Below are 18,299 nucleotides of genomic sequence, written 5' to 3' on the forward strand. Positions count from 1 at the left end.
CCAAGCCAACACCTGGCTACTTTTTTAGAGATGGGGTCTTGCTCTAGCTCAGGCTGGTCTCGAACTTGTGAGCTCAGGTGATCTGCCCACCTCGGCCTCCCAGAGTGCTGGAATTACAGGCATGAGCCACCTCACCTAGCCTTCAGCACAGATTTTTTAGATCAGATTGTTTTTTTTTTTGAGATAGAGTTTTACTTTGTCCCCCTTGGTAAAGTGCCATGGCATCACCATAGCTCATAGAACCTCAAACGCTTGGGCGAAAGCAATTTTTTGCCTTTGCCTTTGTCTCCCAAGGGACTCCCCTGGGACTATAGGCGCCCACCACAATGCCCAACTAGTTTTTTTATTTTTAGTAGAGACAGGGTCTTGCTTTTTCTCAGGCTGGTCTGGAACTCCTGAGCCCAAGCAAGCCACTCTCCTCAGCCTCTCAGACTGCTGGGATTACAGGTGTGAGCCACAGCAACTGGCACAGCACAGATTGTAACCTTAAGGGGAGAATCTTCAATGGCAGCATCTGGTATCTGGATCTGTGGTGAGAGGCTCCAGGTAAGAGCCAGGGAGCCCTGGATCCCTCACCACTTGGGTGGTTGGGGGCAGAGATGGGGACGACAGGGATGACAAGTTCTTGTTTGTGTGTGTTTGTGGAACTGGAGTTTCTGATGTCTGCCAGGCCTTCCTAGCTGGAACCGGAGTGGGCGCAGGGCCAGACATGTCACCTTCTGGGCAGGTTTAAGAACCAGGGAGGAGGGCCTGGAGCCAGGGCTGGGGCAGAGGTGCCAGCCACCTGCTTTGGGACCAGGGTTCATAGCTGAAGCTGCTACGTACAGACCAACAGGTAGGCTCGGTTGGTTCTGGGTGTGGCCCCCTCGCTGGGGGAAGGAAACCATCACTGGACAGGCTGGAGAGGTCTCTAGGGAACCAGGGATCGGCAAGGGTGAGTACATCTTTCCACAGTTCCCCTCAACCTTTCCCCACTGAGCTCCTCACCTGCAAGTGACCAAGTGACTGCCTGTCCCAGAGGTATCTAGGTGGGGGCCCAGTGGCCACCTGTCAGGGATTTGAGGCCCCTGGATCTCTCGAAGAGGCAGTGGTGGGAGTAGTAATAAAAACACTGTCATTTATTTATTCAGTGCCCACCAAGCACCTGATACTGTGGGTCATCTCACTGAATTGAGGCCAGGCCCAGCTTAGCATCCTAGCTCTCTAGGCATTATCTTCATTTACACTTACAACAGTCCTAAGGGTAGATATTGACATTTTATTTATTTTACTTTATTTTATTTATTTATTTATTTATTTATTTTGCGACAGAGTCTTATTTTGTCGCCCTTGGTAGAATGCTGTGGCGTCACAGCTCACAGCAACCTCAAACTCTTGGGCTCAAGTGATTCTCTTGCCTCAGCCTCCCAAGTAGCTGAGACTACAGGTGTCTGCCACAGTGCCTGGCTATGTTTTTGTTGCAGTTGTCCTTGTTGTTTAGCTAGCCTGGGCCAAGTTTAAACCTGCCAGCCTGGATGTATGTGTCCGGCACCCTACCCACTGAGCTATGGGCACCGCCCTATTTTTTCATTTTTGAGATGGAGTCTCACTTTGGCACCCTTGGTAGAGTGCCATGGTGTCATACTCTTGAGCTCAAGTGATCCTCTTGCCTCAGTCTCCCAACTAGCTTGGACTACAGGTGCCCGCCACAAAACCTACCTTTTTTTTTTTTTTTTGAGGCAGAGTCTCACCTTGTTGCCCCCAGGAGAGTGCTGTGATATCATAGCTCACAGCAACCTCAGACTCTTGGGCTCAAGCGATTCTCTTGCCTCAGCCTCCTGAGTAGCTAGGATTACAGGAGCCCTCCCATAGTGCCCAGCTATTTTTTTTTTTTTTTTGCAGTTTCTGGCCTGGGCTGGGTTTGAACCCACCACCTCCGGCATATGGGACTGGCGCCCTACCCCTTTGAGCCACAGGCGCCACCCAGTGCCCAGCTATTTTTAGAAGCAGGATCTTGCTCTAGCTCAGGCTGGTCTCTAACTCCTGAGCTCAGGTGATCCACCAACCTCGGCCTCCCAAAATGCTAGGATTACAGGCGTGAGCCACTGTACCGGGCCTGATATTGACATTTTACAGACATTTTGCAGACGAGGAGACTGAAGCACAGAGATATTAAGTAATATGTCCCAGGCCACACATCAAAGTAAGTGGCAAAAACAGGATTTGAACTCCCTGACTCTAGAACCTGTTCTTACCCACCAGGCTATACTGTCTGTATGACTATGATGAGTCCCTTCCCCTTTCTGAATGGCAGTTTCCTTATCTATAGTTTGAGGGTATAAGGCTTGACCAGAAAGATGGTATCCTGAGGTTTCCTAAAAGTGCCCAAGATAGGCTGGATGCAGTGGTTCATGCCTGTAATCCTAGCACTCTGGGAGGCCAAGGCAGGTGGATTGCTTCAGCTCAGGAGTTTGAGACCAGCTTGAGCAAGAGTGAGACCCCATCTCTACTAACAATAGAAAAAACTAGCTAGGTGTTGTGGTGGGTGCCTGTAGTCTCAGCTACTTGGGAAGCTGAGGCATGGGAATCTCTTGAGCCCAAGAGTTTGAGGTTGCTGTGAGCTGTGATGACATCATAGCACTCTACCCTGGGCACAGAGTGAGACTCTGAAAAAAAAAAAAGGACTATGTATATGCCCTTTGACCCAGCATTCAATTTTACAGATTTATCATAAAGATATAATCAGATTTATGAGTAAAGTTCATTACAGTTTTGTTATAAGTACAGAAAATTCGATGCAAATAAAATATCCAACTGTAGGGGGAATAAATTATGAATATCCTATGATGAAATAATACACAGCCATTCAAAATCATATTTTCTTTTTTTTGAGACCGAGTCTCACTATGTCACCCTCAGTAGAGTGCTGCGGTATCACAGCTCACGGCAACCTCAAACTCTTGGGCTTAAGTGATTCTCTTGTCTCAACCTCCCAAGTAGCTGGGACTACAGGCCCCCACCACAACGCCTGGCTAGTTTTTGTTGTTGTTGTTGTTGTAGTTGCCATTGTTGTTTAGCAGGCCCAGGACAGGTTTGAACCCACCAGCCCTGGTGTATGTAGTTGGTGCTGAGCCCAAAATCATATTTTCAAAGGATGCTATGTCATTGGAAAATTCTCATTGGTTATTAAGTTGAAAAAGCACTTTCTAAAACTATTCATGTTATGAGCCATTTACAAATATGTCTATTTTTGCTTGTATAACATAAACACAAAAGACTGGAAAAATATCCTTGGGGATTGAGAGTTTACTTCCAAGAGATGGAATTATACATATATATATATATTTATATATATATATATTTTTTTAGAGCCAGAGTCTCACTTTATTTCCCTCGGTAGAGTGCTGTGGTGTCACAGCTCACAGCAGTCTCCAACTCCTAGACTTAGGTGATTCTCTTGTCTCAGCCTCCCGAGTAGCTGGGACTACAGGTGCCCGCCACAATGCTTGGCTATTTTTTGTTGCAGTTTGGCCGGGCCGGTTTGAACCCGCACCGGGTGCCCTACCCACTGAGCTACAGGCGCCACCCAAATTATTAATATTTTTATATGCTTCTTTATTCTTTTCTGGATTTCCCAAAGTTTCTACAATAATAACTACTTTTTAATTAGAAAAAAGCTTTTTACAAAAAATGTATTCTTTTGGTCTAGGCGTGTTCCCTCAAGCTTCTGTTATAATGCACTCATTGGCTTTGAGAGGGAATTAAATTGTAGCCTGTCAGTCCTATGAGAGCTTCTGTGATTATCTGGTTCAACATGTGACATGTTACAAGTGGGGAGAATGAGGTCCAGGGGTGCAAATGAACTCAAGGTCATACAGGGAACCAGAGGTCCCAGACCCCCAGCCTTGTCCTTAGGCATCTGCCCAAAGGACCACAGTCCCCAGGCCAGGCTGCCAGAAGGGAAGAAAGGGGAAGGGAATCACAGCCAGGGTTTCTCCTGTGTGGCTGACATGCATTTGATGCCAATGCAGAGTTTCTCACAGACCCACCCAGCAGTAGGTCAGCCTGGGAGTGAGAGCTGAGAGGGAACAAAGGGCAGGTGGGTGGGCATGGAGCGAGCTGGGTGTGCCCAGGCCTCTCCCTCTCATCTCTAGACCTCGCCTATCAGCGCTTCCTCCTTAGCAGGGCTGCAGACTCATTCACTGCCCCAGGCTGGGACAGGACAGGAGAATGAAAGGCCTCCGCTGGCGTTACACTCGACTGGTAAGGGGTCTGGCTCAAGCGGTGGTGGGAAGCAGGGAAGGGTCAGACCTCTGACAGGATGGGACCTGGGCTAGGGTTGGATTCAGGCAGGGGACTTGTCCCTCTCTCAAGTTGCCTCCCTAGATGCCCAGAGGTTTGGAGCAAGGACTGACTCAAGAACCTGAGACCTTAGCCCCAAACCCCATGGCCCTGAGACCTTCAAGTGGGACAGATCACTGTCTCTGTCCCTTCTTCCTGGGACTGTGTGCCAGATGGAGTTCTGCCCAGAGCCCGCACAGCTAGGCCCCTCCTGAGGCCTGAGTCTGGGGAACAAAGGAGGGCAAGAGAGCAATCCTGTTCATCTCTCAGCCTCCAAGAGGTCTCTCCTTCCTAGAAAAAGCCCCTAAGCGGGCAGTGCCTGTGGCTCAGTCGGTAAGGCACTGGCCCCATATACTGAGGGTGGCGGGTTCAAACCCGGCCCCGGCCAAACTGCAACCAAAAAATAGCTGGGCGTTGTGGTGGGCGCCTGTAGTCCCAGCTGCTCGGGAGGCTGAGGCAAGAGAATCGCCTAAGCCCAGGAGTTGGAGGTTGCTGTGAGCTGTGTGAGGCCACGGCACTCTACCCAGGGCCATAAAGTGAGACTCTATCTCTACAAAAAAATAAAAATAAAAAAAAATAAAAAGCCCCGAAGCCATTGTGTACATGCACACACACACATACTCACACACACGCATACTCACACTTAAACACAAACATGCTCTGGTACCAAATGGAAGCTCAGTTGAATGAATGAATGAACGAATGAATATACCAATACATGTGCCCACTGATATGTGTATTTATACAACCCTTACTCACAAACACATTGACTTATAAACACAGAAATTAACACTCAGTACCTTCTCATGGGTGGTGCCTGTGGCTCAGTGGGTAGAGCGCTGGCCCCATATTCTGAGGGTGGTGGGTTTGAACCTGGCCCAGGCCAAACTGCAACAAAAAATAGCTGAGCATTGTGGAGGACACCTGTAATCCCAGCTACTTAGTAGGCTGAGGCAAGAGAATCACCTAAGCCCAGGAGTTGGAGGTTGCAGTGAGCTGTGACGCCATGGCACTCTACCGAGGGTGATAAAGTAAAACTCCGTCTCTAGGGGAAAAAAAAATCAAATTAAAAATAAATACCTTCGGGTGGTGCCTGTGGCTCAGTGAGTAAGGTGCCAGCCCTATATACCGAGGGTGGCGGGTTCAAACCCAGCCCCGGCTGAACTGCAACCAAAAAATAGCTGGGCGTTGTGGCAGGCGCCTGTAATCCCACCTGCTTGGGAGGCTGAGGCAGGAGAATCGCGGAAGCCCAAGAGCTAGAGGTTGCTGTGAGTCCTGTGTACATCATGGCACTCTATTGAAGGCGGTAAGGTGAGACTCTGTCTCTGCAAAAAAAAAAAAAAAAATTAAAAATAAATAAATAAATAAATACCTTCTCGGGCGGTGCCTGTGGCTCAGTCGGTAAGGCACTGGCCCCATATACTGAGGGTGGTGGGTTCAAACCCGGCCCTGGCTGAACTGCAACCAAAAAATAGCCGGGCGTTGTGGTGGGCGCCTGTAGTCCCAGCTACTCGGGAGGCTGAAGCAAGAGAATCGCTTAAGCCCAGGAGTTGGAGGTTGCTGTGAGCTGTGTGATGCCACGGCACTCTACCGAGGGCCATAAAGTGAGACTCTGTCTCTACAAAAAGAAAAAAATAATAAATAAATAAATAAATACCTTCTCACGCTGATTTGTCTATACAACTCTATTTTAAGCGAACCACAGTTCACACAGACAGAAACCTATTTACAAGAACCTAAGCATACAAACTCACGTGTGACTATAGGCATCACTTTGCTGGCTGACAGGCAAGCCTCTGGGCTTCATTTTCTTCCTTTGTAAAATGATGATAAGAAGCACATTCTTCTTAGAATTCTTGGGAAAATTAAAAGATCTTGCATGGCCAACACTTACTACTGGCCTGGCCAAGTGTATGCTACATCAGCCCTTATCATCGTCAGTATTGTTGTTGTTATTTCATGCACAAAGACAAACAGTTGCAGCTCCCTGGGCTGGGCTGCCACCTGTCCTTCTCCTCTGCTCCTAAGCTTAGAACTTGATCCCTGGCACCCACCCTAGATCCAGAGCAAACAGGCAGATCAATGGTAGGGCCCACAGCCACATCTGAGCAGCGCGGCGTGCCAGGGTGTGTGTGCTCTAGTTTTCCGCTGGCAGGGGCCAGGGAGGAAGCAGGTGGAGGTAGGGCAGAATCCTGTCTGCCCTGTAAACTTCCCAGCTACCATGCTCTGGGCTGGGGGTTGTAGGGGCTTGGCCAGGAGGTGAGGAGGCAGCTGAAGTTCTCGGGCTTAGGAGATAGTAGAAGCTGGAGTTTCCCGTCCCTCAACCCATCAAGCCTCTTTATGTCTTCACAGCCCAGCCAAGTGGAGGATGCCCTGTCTGGGGAGCAGAGTGAGGAAGAGGAAGAGGAGAAAGAGGAGGAGGCAGCCCCAGCCCCTGTTGCTGAAGATCTCGTGGAGCCCCAGCTGACAGAAGCCAGCCAGGTTCTGGGAACCTCGGAGATTAGGCAGGTTCGGACATTGCCCGTGGCTCAAGTTCAGCCCCGAGCCTAAGGGTCCCCCCTCCTGCTCTACATCGGCTATGCCCAGGAGTTCCTGGGGTCACTCCTGCTCTGCCTCCAGCTCACTGCATCACCTTGGGCAAGCCATTTCTTCTCTTTGAATTTTCTGTCCCTTTCCTGTAAAAAGATCCAGTGTTTGTAGCACCACTCTCTGCACTGGGCCGGGAGGTTAAGGACATAATGAAAGAAGCCAATTCTTATATAGAACAAGCCCTCAGAAGCTGGAGCTAAAGCTGGCCCAGGTGGGAGGATGAGATGGGGGTGAGGAGGAAGGGCTCTCTTCTGTTCTCTGGCCTCTGGGGACCAGGGTCACCAAGGGGAGAGGGTCCTGAGAAAAAACTGACCTGGGTTCAAAACTTGGCTCTGCCACTTACTCCTCTTGTGGGCTTTGGACAAGTTGCTTCACCTCCCTGACCCTATGTGTCAAATGTGTAAAATGGGAATAATCACCGCTATCTCTATAGAGCTATTGCTAATGGCATGAAAGTCCCTGGAAACAGCAAACTACTCTATAACCCGTCAAGTACCATCCCTGGCTGAATGGTGGCTGTTCAAGCCTCTGGGTCTGTGAGGATGGGGGTGAGTAGTGAAGAACTCTCTCACCTGCAATCCTGTCACCAGCTCAGCTTCCACCTCCCCTCGAGAGTCACTGGACAGCCCTGGAATCTGGTCTTCTGTACATCGAGGGACGGCTTCAGTCTTCGGAGCCTGTACCGGCAGATGGAGGGCCACAGCGGGCCAGTGCTGCTGGTGCTGAGGGACCAGGACGGGCAGGTGAGCTACCCATCCTGTTGGGAGTCTGGGGGCTCCCAACCAGGCATCAGAGGGCCCTGCCAGAGGGCAACCTCAGGGAGAAGGGAGAGGTGACAGACTAAGTCACCTGTAATGGACACTGATTTGATGGCATTGAGGCTTCCCTATTCAGACCCATTCCTTCATTTATTCGCCTAACATGTGTATGTGAAGCACCTTCTATGTGCCAGGTTAGATGTGGAACAGAGTAGGACAGCAAAGAAATGGTTCCCGCCCTCTTGGAGCTAATGGTCTAATGAGGAAGGGGTCAGACATTAAGCAAATAATAATTTGACTGTAAATGGAAAACCACATCTTTATCCCCAGAAGAACAAGAAACTACACGGACATCATAACCAGGTAACCTACACCTCACTGATCAGTGTATGGATTTTTGTTTTTTGCTTTACAAATATATTTTACTATGTACATTCTTTTTCTTTTTTGAGACAGAGTTCATTGTATTCCCCAGGCTAGAGAGCCATGGCATTAGCCTAGCTCACAACAACCTTAAACTTGTGGGCTCAAGTGATCCTCCTACCTCAGCCTCCTAGGTAGCTGAGATTACAGGTGTCCACCAATACTACCAATGCCCAGCTAATTTTTCTTTCTTTCTTTTTTTTTTTTGCATTTTTTTGACTGGAGCTGGGTTTGAACCCACCACCTCTGGCATATGGGGCCGGCGCCCTATCCCTTGAGCCACAGGCGCTGCCCCCAGCTAATTTTTCTATTTTTAGTAGAGACAGGGGGCTCGGCACCTACAGCTCAGTGGCTAGGGCGCCAGTCGCATACACCGGAGCTGACAGGTTCAAATCCAGCCTGGGCCTGCCAAACAAGGACAACTGCAACCAAAAATAAATAAATAAATAAATAAATAAATAAATAAATAAATAAATAGCCAGGCATTGTGGTAGGCGCCTATACTCCCAGCTACTTGGGAGGCTGAGTCAATAGTAGAGACAGGATTTTGTTCTTGATCAGGTTGTTTTTGAACTCCTAAACTCAAGCAATCCACCTGCCTTGGCTTCTCAGAGTGCTAAGATTATAGGCATGAGCCACTGTGCCTGGCTAAGTGTATGTTTTGAATACATTCCTGGTTGGTAAGAGAAGCCTGGACTGGAAGGAATAGGAATGGAAGCGGGTCAGAGGAGGCAGCCACAGGCAGCTCCTGCATTTACAAGAGGAACCCTGAGACTGCAGTGCCAGAAGTTCATCTGCTCTTGTTTTTTTTGAGACAGAGTCTCACTATGTGGCCCTTGGTAGAGTGCCGTCACAGCTCACAGCAGCCTTACACTCTTGGGCTTAAACAATTCTCTTGCATCAGCCTCCCAAGTAGCTGGGATTATAGGCGCCCACACAACGCCCGGCTATTTTTTAGGTTGTAGTTGTCATTGTTGTTTGGCAGGGCTGGGCTGGATTCAAACCCGCCAGCCCCGGTGTATGTGGCTGGCGCCCTAGCCGCTTGAGCCATAGGTGCTGAGCCATCATTTGCTCTTGTTAATGGTGGAATTTCAAGCAGGCTGTCCATGCAGAAGGGAAGTGGGATGGGAAGTTGGCTTCAAATGCTTCTCTTAGAGGCCAGGCGCAGTGGCTCACGTCTGTAATCCTAGTACTTTGTTTGGGAGGCTGAGGTGGATGGATTGCTTGAGCTCAAGAGTTTGAGACTATGGGGTGGTGCCTGTGGCTCAAGGAGTAGGGCGCTGGCCCCATATACCTGAGGTGGCGGATTCAAACCTGACCCTGGCCAAAAAAAAAAAAAAAGAGAGAGAGAATTTGAGACTAGCCTGAGCCAGAGGGAGCTCTGGTGGGCACCTGTAGTCCCAGCTACTTGGGAGGCTAAGGCAAGAGAATCACTTGAACCCAAGAATTTGAGGTTGCTATGAACTATGACGCCACGGTACTCTACCAAGGTTGACAAAGCAAGACTCTGTCTCAAAAAAAAAAAAGCTCTTCCTAGGAATGTATTAGAGCTGGGAGAGAGCTCAGGAATCTCAGAGGACTCCTACTTGGGCAGGAGATATTTCATTAAAATGCTGATGGAAGGGGATCCCACATGAAGGCCAGGGAGCTCCCGCCATCTACATGGAGCTCCTTCCGTAGAATTCTGACTATGAGGAAATTTCTCCTACTATTAAGCCAAAAACCTAATACTCATAGCTGCCCCCAGGGTTCCTGCCTCTGCCAGTCGGGACTGAGTGAAAAGTCACAGTCCCCCTAACTATCTCAGAAGAGTAAAATGGCTGAAGTGATTATGGCCCTTTCACACAGTGAAATTTTGGGCAGGAGAGAAAATGACGTAGAACCAGAGCTATAAAAGTGTTAAGTTTTTTTCTTTAAAGAAGGATATGAAAGGCATTCTTAGAGCAATTGGAGAAAACAGAATTTGAACTGGCTACTAGATAATACTATGGGATTACTGCTAATTTTCTTAGATGTGTTCATGGTATTGTGGTTATATGAAATTCTCATTCCTGTGATCTGAGCTAATTAGAGGTGGAGGGTCATAATATCTGCATCTTACTTTCAAATGGGAAACAGAGAGAGAGAAAGCAAATACAGCAAACACATTGATAACTGCTGAATCTGGTTGGAAGGTATCTGCACTGTGCTTTTAACCTTTCTGTACATTTAGAATTAGCAGATGCATTATATAGGACCTCATCTAATACGCTGGTAATGGACTGATACCGCAGGAAATGAATGAGAATGTTAAGAGTAGTTATCTTGTTATTATTTTATATCAAATATGAGAGATCAAATTTGGAAGCTTTGTCTATAAATAAAAATTTTAGAATGAAAAGTTAAAAAAAAAAAGAGTAGTTATCTTGGAAAAGAAGAAAGGGGATGTGGGGATGCCTTTATCTTTTCCTTTTGATTTGTCTATAAATTCTAATTTTTCCAGAAGGATGTTGCGTAAAATAAGCACATCTAAGGAAAAATAGGAGGGTCCTGACCACGCAGAGGAGGAAGCCACTGAGAACTCCTCCTTGGGGAGGGGGCACAAGGGTTCCTGCCAGGCACATGGAGGGCCCCTTCCTGCAGCTCTCCCCAGCTTCCCTTCTAGGACGAGCCTACATTACTGAGCCTGGAGAATGGGGGTGCCAGAGGACTCCCAACTCCCTTTCACCTGCAAACCACAAGTTCTGCTTTCCAGACATTTGGAGCCTTCTCCTCCTCAGCTATCCGGCTCAGCAAAGGCTTCTATGGTACCGGCGAGACATTCCTCTTCTCCTTCTCCCCACAGCTGAAGGTGATGTTCCCAGCCTCTCATGGGGGGAGAGGGGTCTATGGCAGGACATAGCTCCTGGGGACCCCAGTGGCCCCAGCTCTGCCCTCTATGCTGGGCTGCTTGTTGTTCACGCAGCACCGCAGTGGTGGGCAGAACACCCACCCTGGCCTACCTGTTGTCGTTTTACAAAACGCCCAGTAGGTCTCTGGCCACCACTGACTGGCTGAGAGGGGGTTGACTTCCCAGGCACAGGCAGGAAGACAGATGTGTGGGGGTAGGACAAGGAAAGTGGACACATCCAGAGGCTTCTTGTGGAGTACAGGGTGAACTCAGAGCCGAGAGGAGGATGAAGGAGTGGGTGCCAAGGCTTGAGGGGAGAGAAGGTATCAAATAGTCCTTGGAGTGTGGGAAGAGAAGCCTACCAGAGAAAACGAGAGCAACAGGAGGACAGCTGGGCGGTGCTGGTTGCCAGTTTGGGGCTGTGAGTTTAACAGCAACCAGTCACTCGCTGTGCACTTTGTGCACTTTCCTCCGGGAACAGTCGGCTCCTGGTGCGGGCCTACGGCAAGTGAATGGGAGGGTTCATCCAGGACTGGGGTTTTGTCAAACTGGTTTGAGAGACAGAGGGAAGAGAAAGTTGAAGGGAGTGAAAATACAAGTGGAGAGCGGTGCCTGTGGCTCAAAGGAGTAGGGCGCCAGCCCCATATGCCGGAGGTGGCAGGTTCAAACCCAGCCCTAGCCAGAAACTGGAAAAAAAAAAAAAAAAATACCAAGTGGACAACAGAACCTAGACTGGGCAAGGAGGTAAGGGGAGGCTTAGGGGGGACTGCAGGGTATCGAGGTAAAGATGGACTCAGGTCTCCTTGAGGCCACAGACTTTGAGCAGTGACAGCAGGTGAACGATGTGCTGGGAGATCAGATATGGTAGATAGAGAGGGGGGGCCTTTGAAATAGACTGCAGGAGCTGCCAGCTGTCCTTGGTGACCAGATGTGACCGTAGGGTACAGTGGCTGAAAACTCACTGGGGGGCTCAGCACTGGTAGCTCAGTGGTAGGGCGCTGGCCACATGCTGGGGTTGGCGGGTTCAAACCCGGCCTGGGCCTACTAAACAATGATAACTACAACAAAAAAATAGCTGGGTGTTGCGGCAGGCGCCTGTAGTCCCAGCTACTTGGGAGACTGAAACAAGAGAATCGCTTAAGCCTAAAGAGTTTGAGGTTGCTGTGAGCTGTGACACCATGGCATTCTACCGAAGGTGACATAGGGAAACTCAGTCTCAAAATAAACAAACAAACAAAAAACCCCCACTGGGAGTAAAGAGGAAAGGAGCTGAGTGAGGGGCGGGGGCTGGACGGACTCATGTGGATGGTGAAGTTCACTAGGCAGCTGGGAAGGGGATGTGAGTCAGAACTCAAGTCTCTGAGTAATGACAAGAAGAGATGAAGAGATTGGGAGTGACAGGCACATGGTGACTAGTACAGTCTGATGGCACAGGCTGCAAAGAGGCTGGGGCTTTAAAAGGAGGAAGGAAAATAATAGTCTTAAACTTCTTCCATCCAAAGATTTTCTGCCTCCAGGTTATTTATTGAATAAAGCTATTGAGCTATATGCTTGGCAGAGGGCAGAGAGGATGAGCACCTATATCAAATGGGGATGGGGAAAGCAAGGGAGACTTCCTGGGGGAGGAGCTTGGTGAGCTAGATCTTGATGGACAAACAGAAGATCACCAGGCGATGGAGGGTATGGACACCTTCTTGGAATGCGCAACAGCACAGAGAATGGAGAGAAGAGAAGTACATTTAGGAATTCAAGAGAGTAGGGGATGAGTGTGTGTGAGGAAGGGCATCTTGCTCTGCACTGGCATAACACACCCTAAGAAATTTTGTTCACATTTTGTTCAATGGAGGAAGAACTAGTTCCAAGTGGTTTTTTCTTTGTTTGTTTGTTTTTGTGACAGCACTCTGTCACCCTGGGTAGAGTGCTGTGGTGTTATAGCTCACAGCAACCTCAAATTCTTGGGCTCAAGCAGTCCTCTTTCCTAGCCTCCTGAGTAGCTGAGACTATAGGTGCCTGCCATAAAACCTAGTTAGTTTTTCTATTTTTAGTAGAGATGGGGTCTTACTCTTGCTCAGGCTGGTCTTGGACTCCTGAGCTCACCTCCGCCTTCCAGAGTGCTAGAATTACAGGCATGAACCAACACATCTGCTTTCTTTCTTTCTCTTTTTTTTTTTTGAGATGGAGTCTTATACTCTGTTGTCTAGGATAGAGTGTCATGGCCTAAGCCTAGCTCACAGCAACTTCAAACTCCTGTGTTCAAGAGATCCTCCTGCCTCAGCCTCCAGAGTAGCTGAGACTACAGGCATCCACCACAACGTCTGGTTAATTTGTCTATTTTTAGTAGACACGGGGTCTTGCTCTTGCTCGGGTTGGTCTTAAATTCCTGAGCTCAAGTGATCCCCCCAATTCAGTCTCCCAGAGTGCTAGAATTGATGACAGATGTGAGCCACCATGCCCAGCCAAAATCAGTTAATTCTTGTCTATCTTTGGTCTGTGGCACTTCTTGAGTTCTTCATGAATTCCGAGTGGTTCCTTGATCATGATTCCTAGCAGCACCATGAACTAGGTCTTAATGCTTCTGTGGCAACATTTATCTTACTTCTTCAAGTCTGAAGGTCACATCCTTGAAAAAAGTAGAGGAATAGAATGTTCTGTCTTCTTGTGGTGGTCACTTGTTAATATTATCTCATCTTTCCAGAATCCAGGACTTATCTTTTTATTTTTGGCCACGGCTGGGTTTGAACCCACCACCTCGGACACATGGGGCTGGCGCCCCACCCCTTTGAGCCACAGGTGCCGCCCAGGACTTATCTTTTATTAGTCCATATTTTTGCTAAAAACTCTTTGGCTGCTCACAGCATCTCTGGCAACTAATTAAGGTAATAATATGCTATCCTGGGCGGCGCCTGTGGCTCAGTGAGTAGGGCGCCGGCCCCATATACCGAGGGTGGCGGGTTCAAACCCGGCCCCGGCTAAACTGCAATCAAAAAATAGCCGGGCGTTGTGGCGGGTGCCTGTAGTCCCAGCTACTCGGGAGGCTGAGGCAAGAGAATCGCTTAAGCCCAGGAGTTGGAGGTTGCTGTGAGCTATGTGAGGCCACGGCACTCTACCGAGGGCCATAAAGTGAAACTCTGTCTCTACAAAAAAAAAAAAAAATAATATGCTATCCTTTTGTGGCCCTTTAAAAATTCTTTTATTGTCCAATTTGACTCTTAAATAATTTACTCATTCATCAAACCTCAATACCAAGTGTCAGGACTACAGCCAGGAATGAAAACAGGCCCTGTGGACTCACCCATTAGTGGGTCAGGAACGAAGACGGGCCGCGTGGACTTACACATTTGTGAGGCAGACAATGGCAAATCGACACAGGAATAGAATCATCTCAAAGAGTGGTAAAGACTGAGGGGAATAAAACAGGGTCTGGAATGAAGGGCTACTTTAGCTAGGATGGTCCAGGAACTTTCTCTGAGATGACATTTGAACTGAAAGATGAGAAGTGGGCCTTTGGGGGAATCTGGGAGAAGAGCATTCTGGGCAGAGGGATCAGCAAATGCAAACGTCCTAAGGAAGAATGAGCTTTGGATGTCCCAGGGACAGAAAGCCAGTCTTGACGTGAATAAGGGGAGAAGAGATCAGAGATAAAATCTAGGGTCAGAACAGGTCACACTTTTGGCCATACTGGGGAGGTTTTATCCCCCTTGCAATGGGAAGCCATTGTAGGGCTTTAGGCAGAGGATTGACAGTATCTGATTTAGATTTTTTTTTTAGACAAGGTCTTGCTCTGTCATCTGGGCTAGAGTGCAGTGAGGTTGTTACAGCTCACTGCAACCTCAAACTCACAGGCTCAAGTAGTCCTCCCACCTCTTGGCCGGTATGTCTCACCATCTCTATTTATTGCAGAGATGGGGTCTCCGCTATATGGTCCAGACTGGTCTCCAACTCCTGGCCTCAAGCAATCCTCCCGCCTTGGCCTCCCAAAGTGCTAGGGCTATAGGCCTGAGCCACTATACTTGGCCTGATTCAGATTTTGAACAAATCAGTCATTTTGCAGTGTAGAGACCAGGGTGAGCAGGAGAGACAAGGGAAGCAGAGAGACCACTTGGGAGGCTGTGATCCAGGTAAGCACTGAATGTGGCCTGGACTGTGTGGGCAAGCGAGCAGAGATGGACCAGGCGGAAGTGCTGGCAGTCAGGGAATAATTCCGGAGCCTCAGGACTTGCTGAGGAGCTGGCTGTGGACAGAGCTGGGTGCCTCCAGGGAGAGATGATGAGTTAGTTAATGGCAGTGTCAATCCAAGCTCTCCAATTTTGGAAGCAGGAAGCCTCAGAGGTTTGCATTCTATTTCTAGAACGAAGAGGTTCTAGGCTGTGAGAATTCAAACCAGAGGGCTGAAGGGGTGAACTCCAACTAGTGAAGCCTTAAGAGCCTGGGTTGGGGCTTGGATGCCATTCCCTCCATGACACTGCCACCCAGTGGTGTGTAATCAAACTGCAAGGGCGGACTTGTCTGGTAACCTGAGTCTTTCCCTATCACCCCAGGTCTTTAAGTGGACAGGAAGCAACGCATTCTTTGTGAAAGGAGACTTGGATTCACTGATGATGGGCAGTGGCAGGTGTGTGTCTCCATCCTCCCAAGTCTTGGGGTGGTCTGTGTTCTGGTCTCTGTCCCTCTCTGCTGAACTGCTAGGCTGTCAGGCTGCCCAGAGGAAACAGGGAGGCTGGTGGTTAATTTTGAGACCCTTCACTTTATTGCCCACCCCTCTCGTCAACCACCCCCCCAACACCAACACACTATTATGGAGAAAGGATGCTAGCTCCGTCTGAATTTATGTAACTTGGGGAATGGTATTCTGCATGGTTGGCTGAAGCAACAGTCAAGAGGAGCATGCCTCAATTTACCAGTCAGCCCAGTAGTCCTAGGGGACATAACTCGTCAGAGGAGTCTGTGTGCGAGCATAGGGGTAGAGGGAGTTACAAAAAAAAAAAAAAAGAAAAAGGTTGTTCTCACCCTGGTGTGACCTTCAAATTCAGGCAGAATAAGTCTTACCCTGAGGGCGAAGATGAAAGCAATGCTTGATTAGTACCATGCAAATTCCTTGCTCTTCCAGCTGCCTGAAAAGCCTCCATTGAGGGTCAGCTTGGCACAGAACACAGTAGCTATGCTGATTTGCAAATTCACTTCCTGGCTCCAGCTTAGGTTTTCTGTCAAATGAGGGGATTAGAATGGATGCTCTTGTAAGTGTTCTGGGCTCTCAAATTCATACTCCTTTGGTTAAGTATTGCCATCTTAAAAATGTTCCAAATGTTCTAAAACTGGGTTTTGGTAATGGTTGCACACTGCACGTTATTTATTAAAATTACTGAGCTGTTTAAAAAACATGCCCTAAACCCTGTGAGGAACAATGTGCTGAGTCCCTAACAATTAAGGATAACTCGGTTTGAGGGGAGATATAACATAGGCAAAACTGGGCTGCTGTCATGGTGTGGCTAAGCGCTAATGATAGGGGTAGACCCTAAGGTTTCAACATGTCAGAGTGAGCCACACCAAGATTTTCCTCTTCTCTTTAGTGGCCAGTTTGGGCTGTGGTTGGACGGAGACTTGTATCATGGAGGAAGCTACCCTTGTGCGACCTTCAACAATGAAGTGCTTGCCCGGCAGGAGCAGTTCTGCATCAAGGAGCTGGAGGCCTGGGTTCTGAGCTGATGTCCCTGTGGCAGGCAGTGTCCTGTGGCAATAGGTACTCAGCACTGCTCCACGCCTTTCTCACACAGGGCAGACATTCTGTTTGAAACTTAGATGGTTGTGGTGGGCACCTGTAGTCCCAGCTACTCGGGAGACTAGAAGTTCTCTAGTATTGGCTGTGGCCATTGGCTGCCCTCCTTGAGGCCTAGGGATCCAAGACAGTGATGAGGCAGGTACTCCTCTCTTGCAGTGTTGACTCTGACGGAGTCAAAGATGCTTACACCTTACCTAAGCAGCGCAAAGTCTCTCATGAAAATCATCTTTTTAGAAGTAATACAACTTGGGTGGCGCCTGTGGCTCAGTCGGTAAGGCGCCGGCCCCATATACCGAGGGTGGTGGGTTTAAACCTGGCCACAGCTGAATTGCAACCAAAAAAATAGCCGGGCGTTGTGGCGGGCGCCTGTAGTCCCAGCTACTCGGGAGACTGAGGCAAGAGAATCACTTAAGCCCAGGAGTTGGAGGTTGCTGTGAGCTGTGTGATGCCATGGCACGCTACCCAGGGCCATAAAGTGAGACTCTGTCTCTACAAAAAAAAAAAAAAGAAGTAATACAACTTACACATGTCTACTGCAGAAAAAACAGAAGACATAAACAAGATTTTTTTTGTTTGTTTTTGAGACAGAGCCTCAAGCTATCTTCCTGGGTAGAGTGCTGTGGCCTCATAGCTCGCAATGACCTCAAACTCCTGGGCTCAAGTGATTCTCTTGCCTCGGCTTCCCGAGTAGCTGGGACTACAGGTGCCCACCACAACGCCTGGCTATTTTTTTGGTTGTAGTTATTGTTTGGCAGGTTCCGGCCGGATTCAAACCTGATAGCTCTGGTGTATGTGGCTGGTGCCTTAGCCACTTGAGCTATAGGTGCCGAGCCATAAACAAGATTTTTTAACTGCCTAAAACTCACCTACCCCAAACTCCTAATGTTTTCATGTATATATCCTTTTGACAAGTATTTTTACAAAAAAGGGATTCTAATCCATGTGTGTGGAAAGTCTTTTATTTTTATTTATTTTTTTGTAGAGACAAGAGTCTCACTTTACCACCCTCAGTAGAGTGCCATGAAGTCACACAGCTCACAGCAACCTCCAGCTCTTGGGCTTAGGTGATTCTCTTGCCTCAGACTCCCGAGCAGCTGGGACTACAGGCGCCCACCACAATGCCTGGCTATGTGGAAAGTCTTTTAAAGAATATTGTCAGGGCGGTGCCTGTGGCTCAAAGGAGTAGGGCGCTGGCCCCATATGCCTGAGGTGGCAGGTTCTAACCCAGCCCCGGCCAAAAACCAACACCAAAAAAAAAAAAAAAAAAAAAAAGAATATTGTCAAACTTCAGAAACCAGAAACCCAGGTTTAACCAATGAAACCAATGAAGACTCTGATAGCATCATTCTTTCTCCTGCCTGGTTGCCTATTTGAGAACACTGATGGTTGTTTGTCTGCCACTAGGTGTTTATCTGTTATTTAACTTTATGAGGAAGAGATGAAACAGCATATGAATGAATGATATGCATATTTGGACAAAGAAGTCGAAACCTCTGTAAACAGGAACCTTAGGGAGTTTAAAAGAGAGGAAATTCTACATTTTCTGGCAGAACAGGGCAAACTT

General features: G+C 48.4%; 2 protein-coding genes across 2 annotated transcripts in view; one reads left to right on the forward strand and one right to left on the reverse strand.

Annotated features, from left to right (window-relative positions):
- The first annotated feature begins 783 nt into the window (after positions 1–783).
- On the forward strand, positions 784–17,640 carry TLDC2 (TBC/LysM-associated domain containing 2). Its single transcript, XM_053573579.1, has 8 exons — positions 784–934; positions 4,165–4,242; positions 6,673–6,828; positions 7,500–7,652; positions 10,735–10,920; positions 15,498–15,571; positions 16,527–16,696; positions 17,320–17,640. Exons 2-7 carry the CDS (start codon positions 4,210–4,212, stop codon positions 16,660–16,662), a joined length of 738 nt encoding a protein of 245 aa, XP_053429554.1. The 5' UTR covers positions 784–934; positions 4,165–4,209; the 3' UTR covers positions 16,663–16,696; positions 17,320–17,640.
- SAMHD1 (SAM and HD domain containing deoxynucleoside triphosphate triphosphohydrolase 1) overlaps positions 15,583–18,299 on the reverse strand; it is a 65,593-nt gene continuing 62,876 nt past the window's right edge. Inside the window, exon 16 of the mRNA XM_053573565.1 lies at positions 15,583–16,160. Within this exon, the coding sequence (XP_053429540.1) occupies positions 16,152–16,160 (9 nt within the window). The 3' untranslated portion in view covers positions 15,583–16,151. The remainder of the gene's footprint in view (positions 16,161–18,299) is intronic.

Source organism: Nycticebus coucang, chromosome 21 (genome assembly GCF_027406575.1).
Source record: "Nycticebus coucang isolate mNycCou1 chromosome 21, mNycCou1.pri, whole genome shotgun sequence".
Taxonomy (NCBI): domain Eukaryota; kingdom Metazoa; phylum Chordata; class Mammalia; order Primates; family Lorisidae; genus Nycticebus; species Nycticebus coucang.

What these genes read in the sequence shown, in the direction of transcription:
- TLDC2 (XM_053573579.1), top strand. Translation starts at nt 4,210, where the DNA reads ATGAAAGGCCTCCGCTGGCGTTACACTCGACTG. An exon ending in GAACCTCGGAGATTAGGCAG is followed by an intron (nt 6,829 to 7,499) that starts GTTCGGACATTG and finishes TCCTGTCACCAG; the next exon opens with CTCAGCTTCCACCTCCCCTC. An exon ending in CTGATGATGGGCAGTGGCAG is followed by an intron (nt 15,572 to 16,526) that starts GTGTGTGTCTCC and finishes TCTTCTCTTTAG; the next exon opens with TGGCCAGTTTGGGCTGTGGT.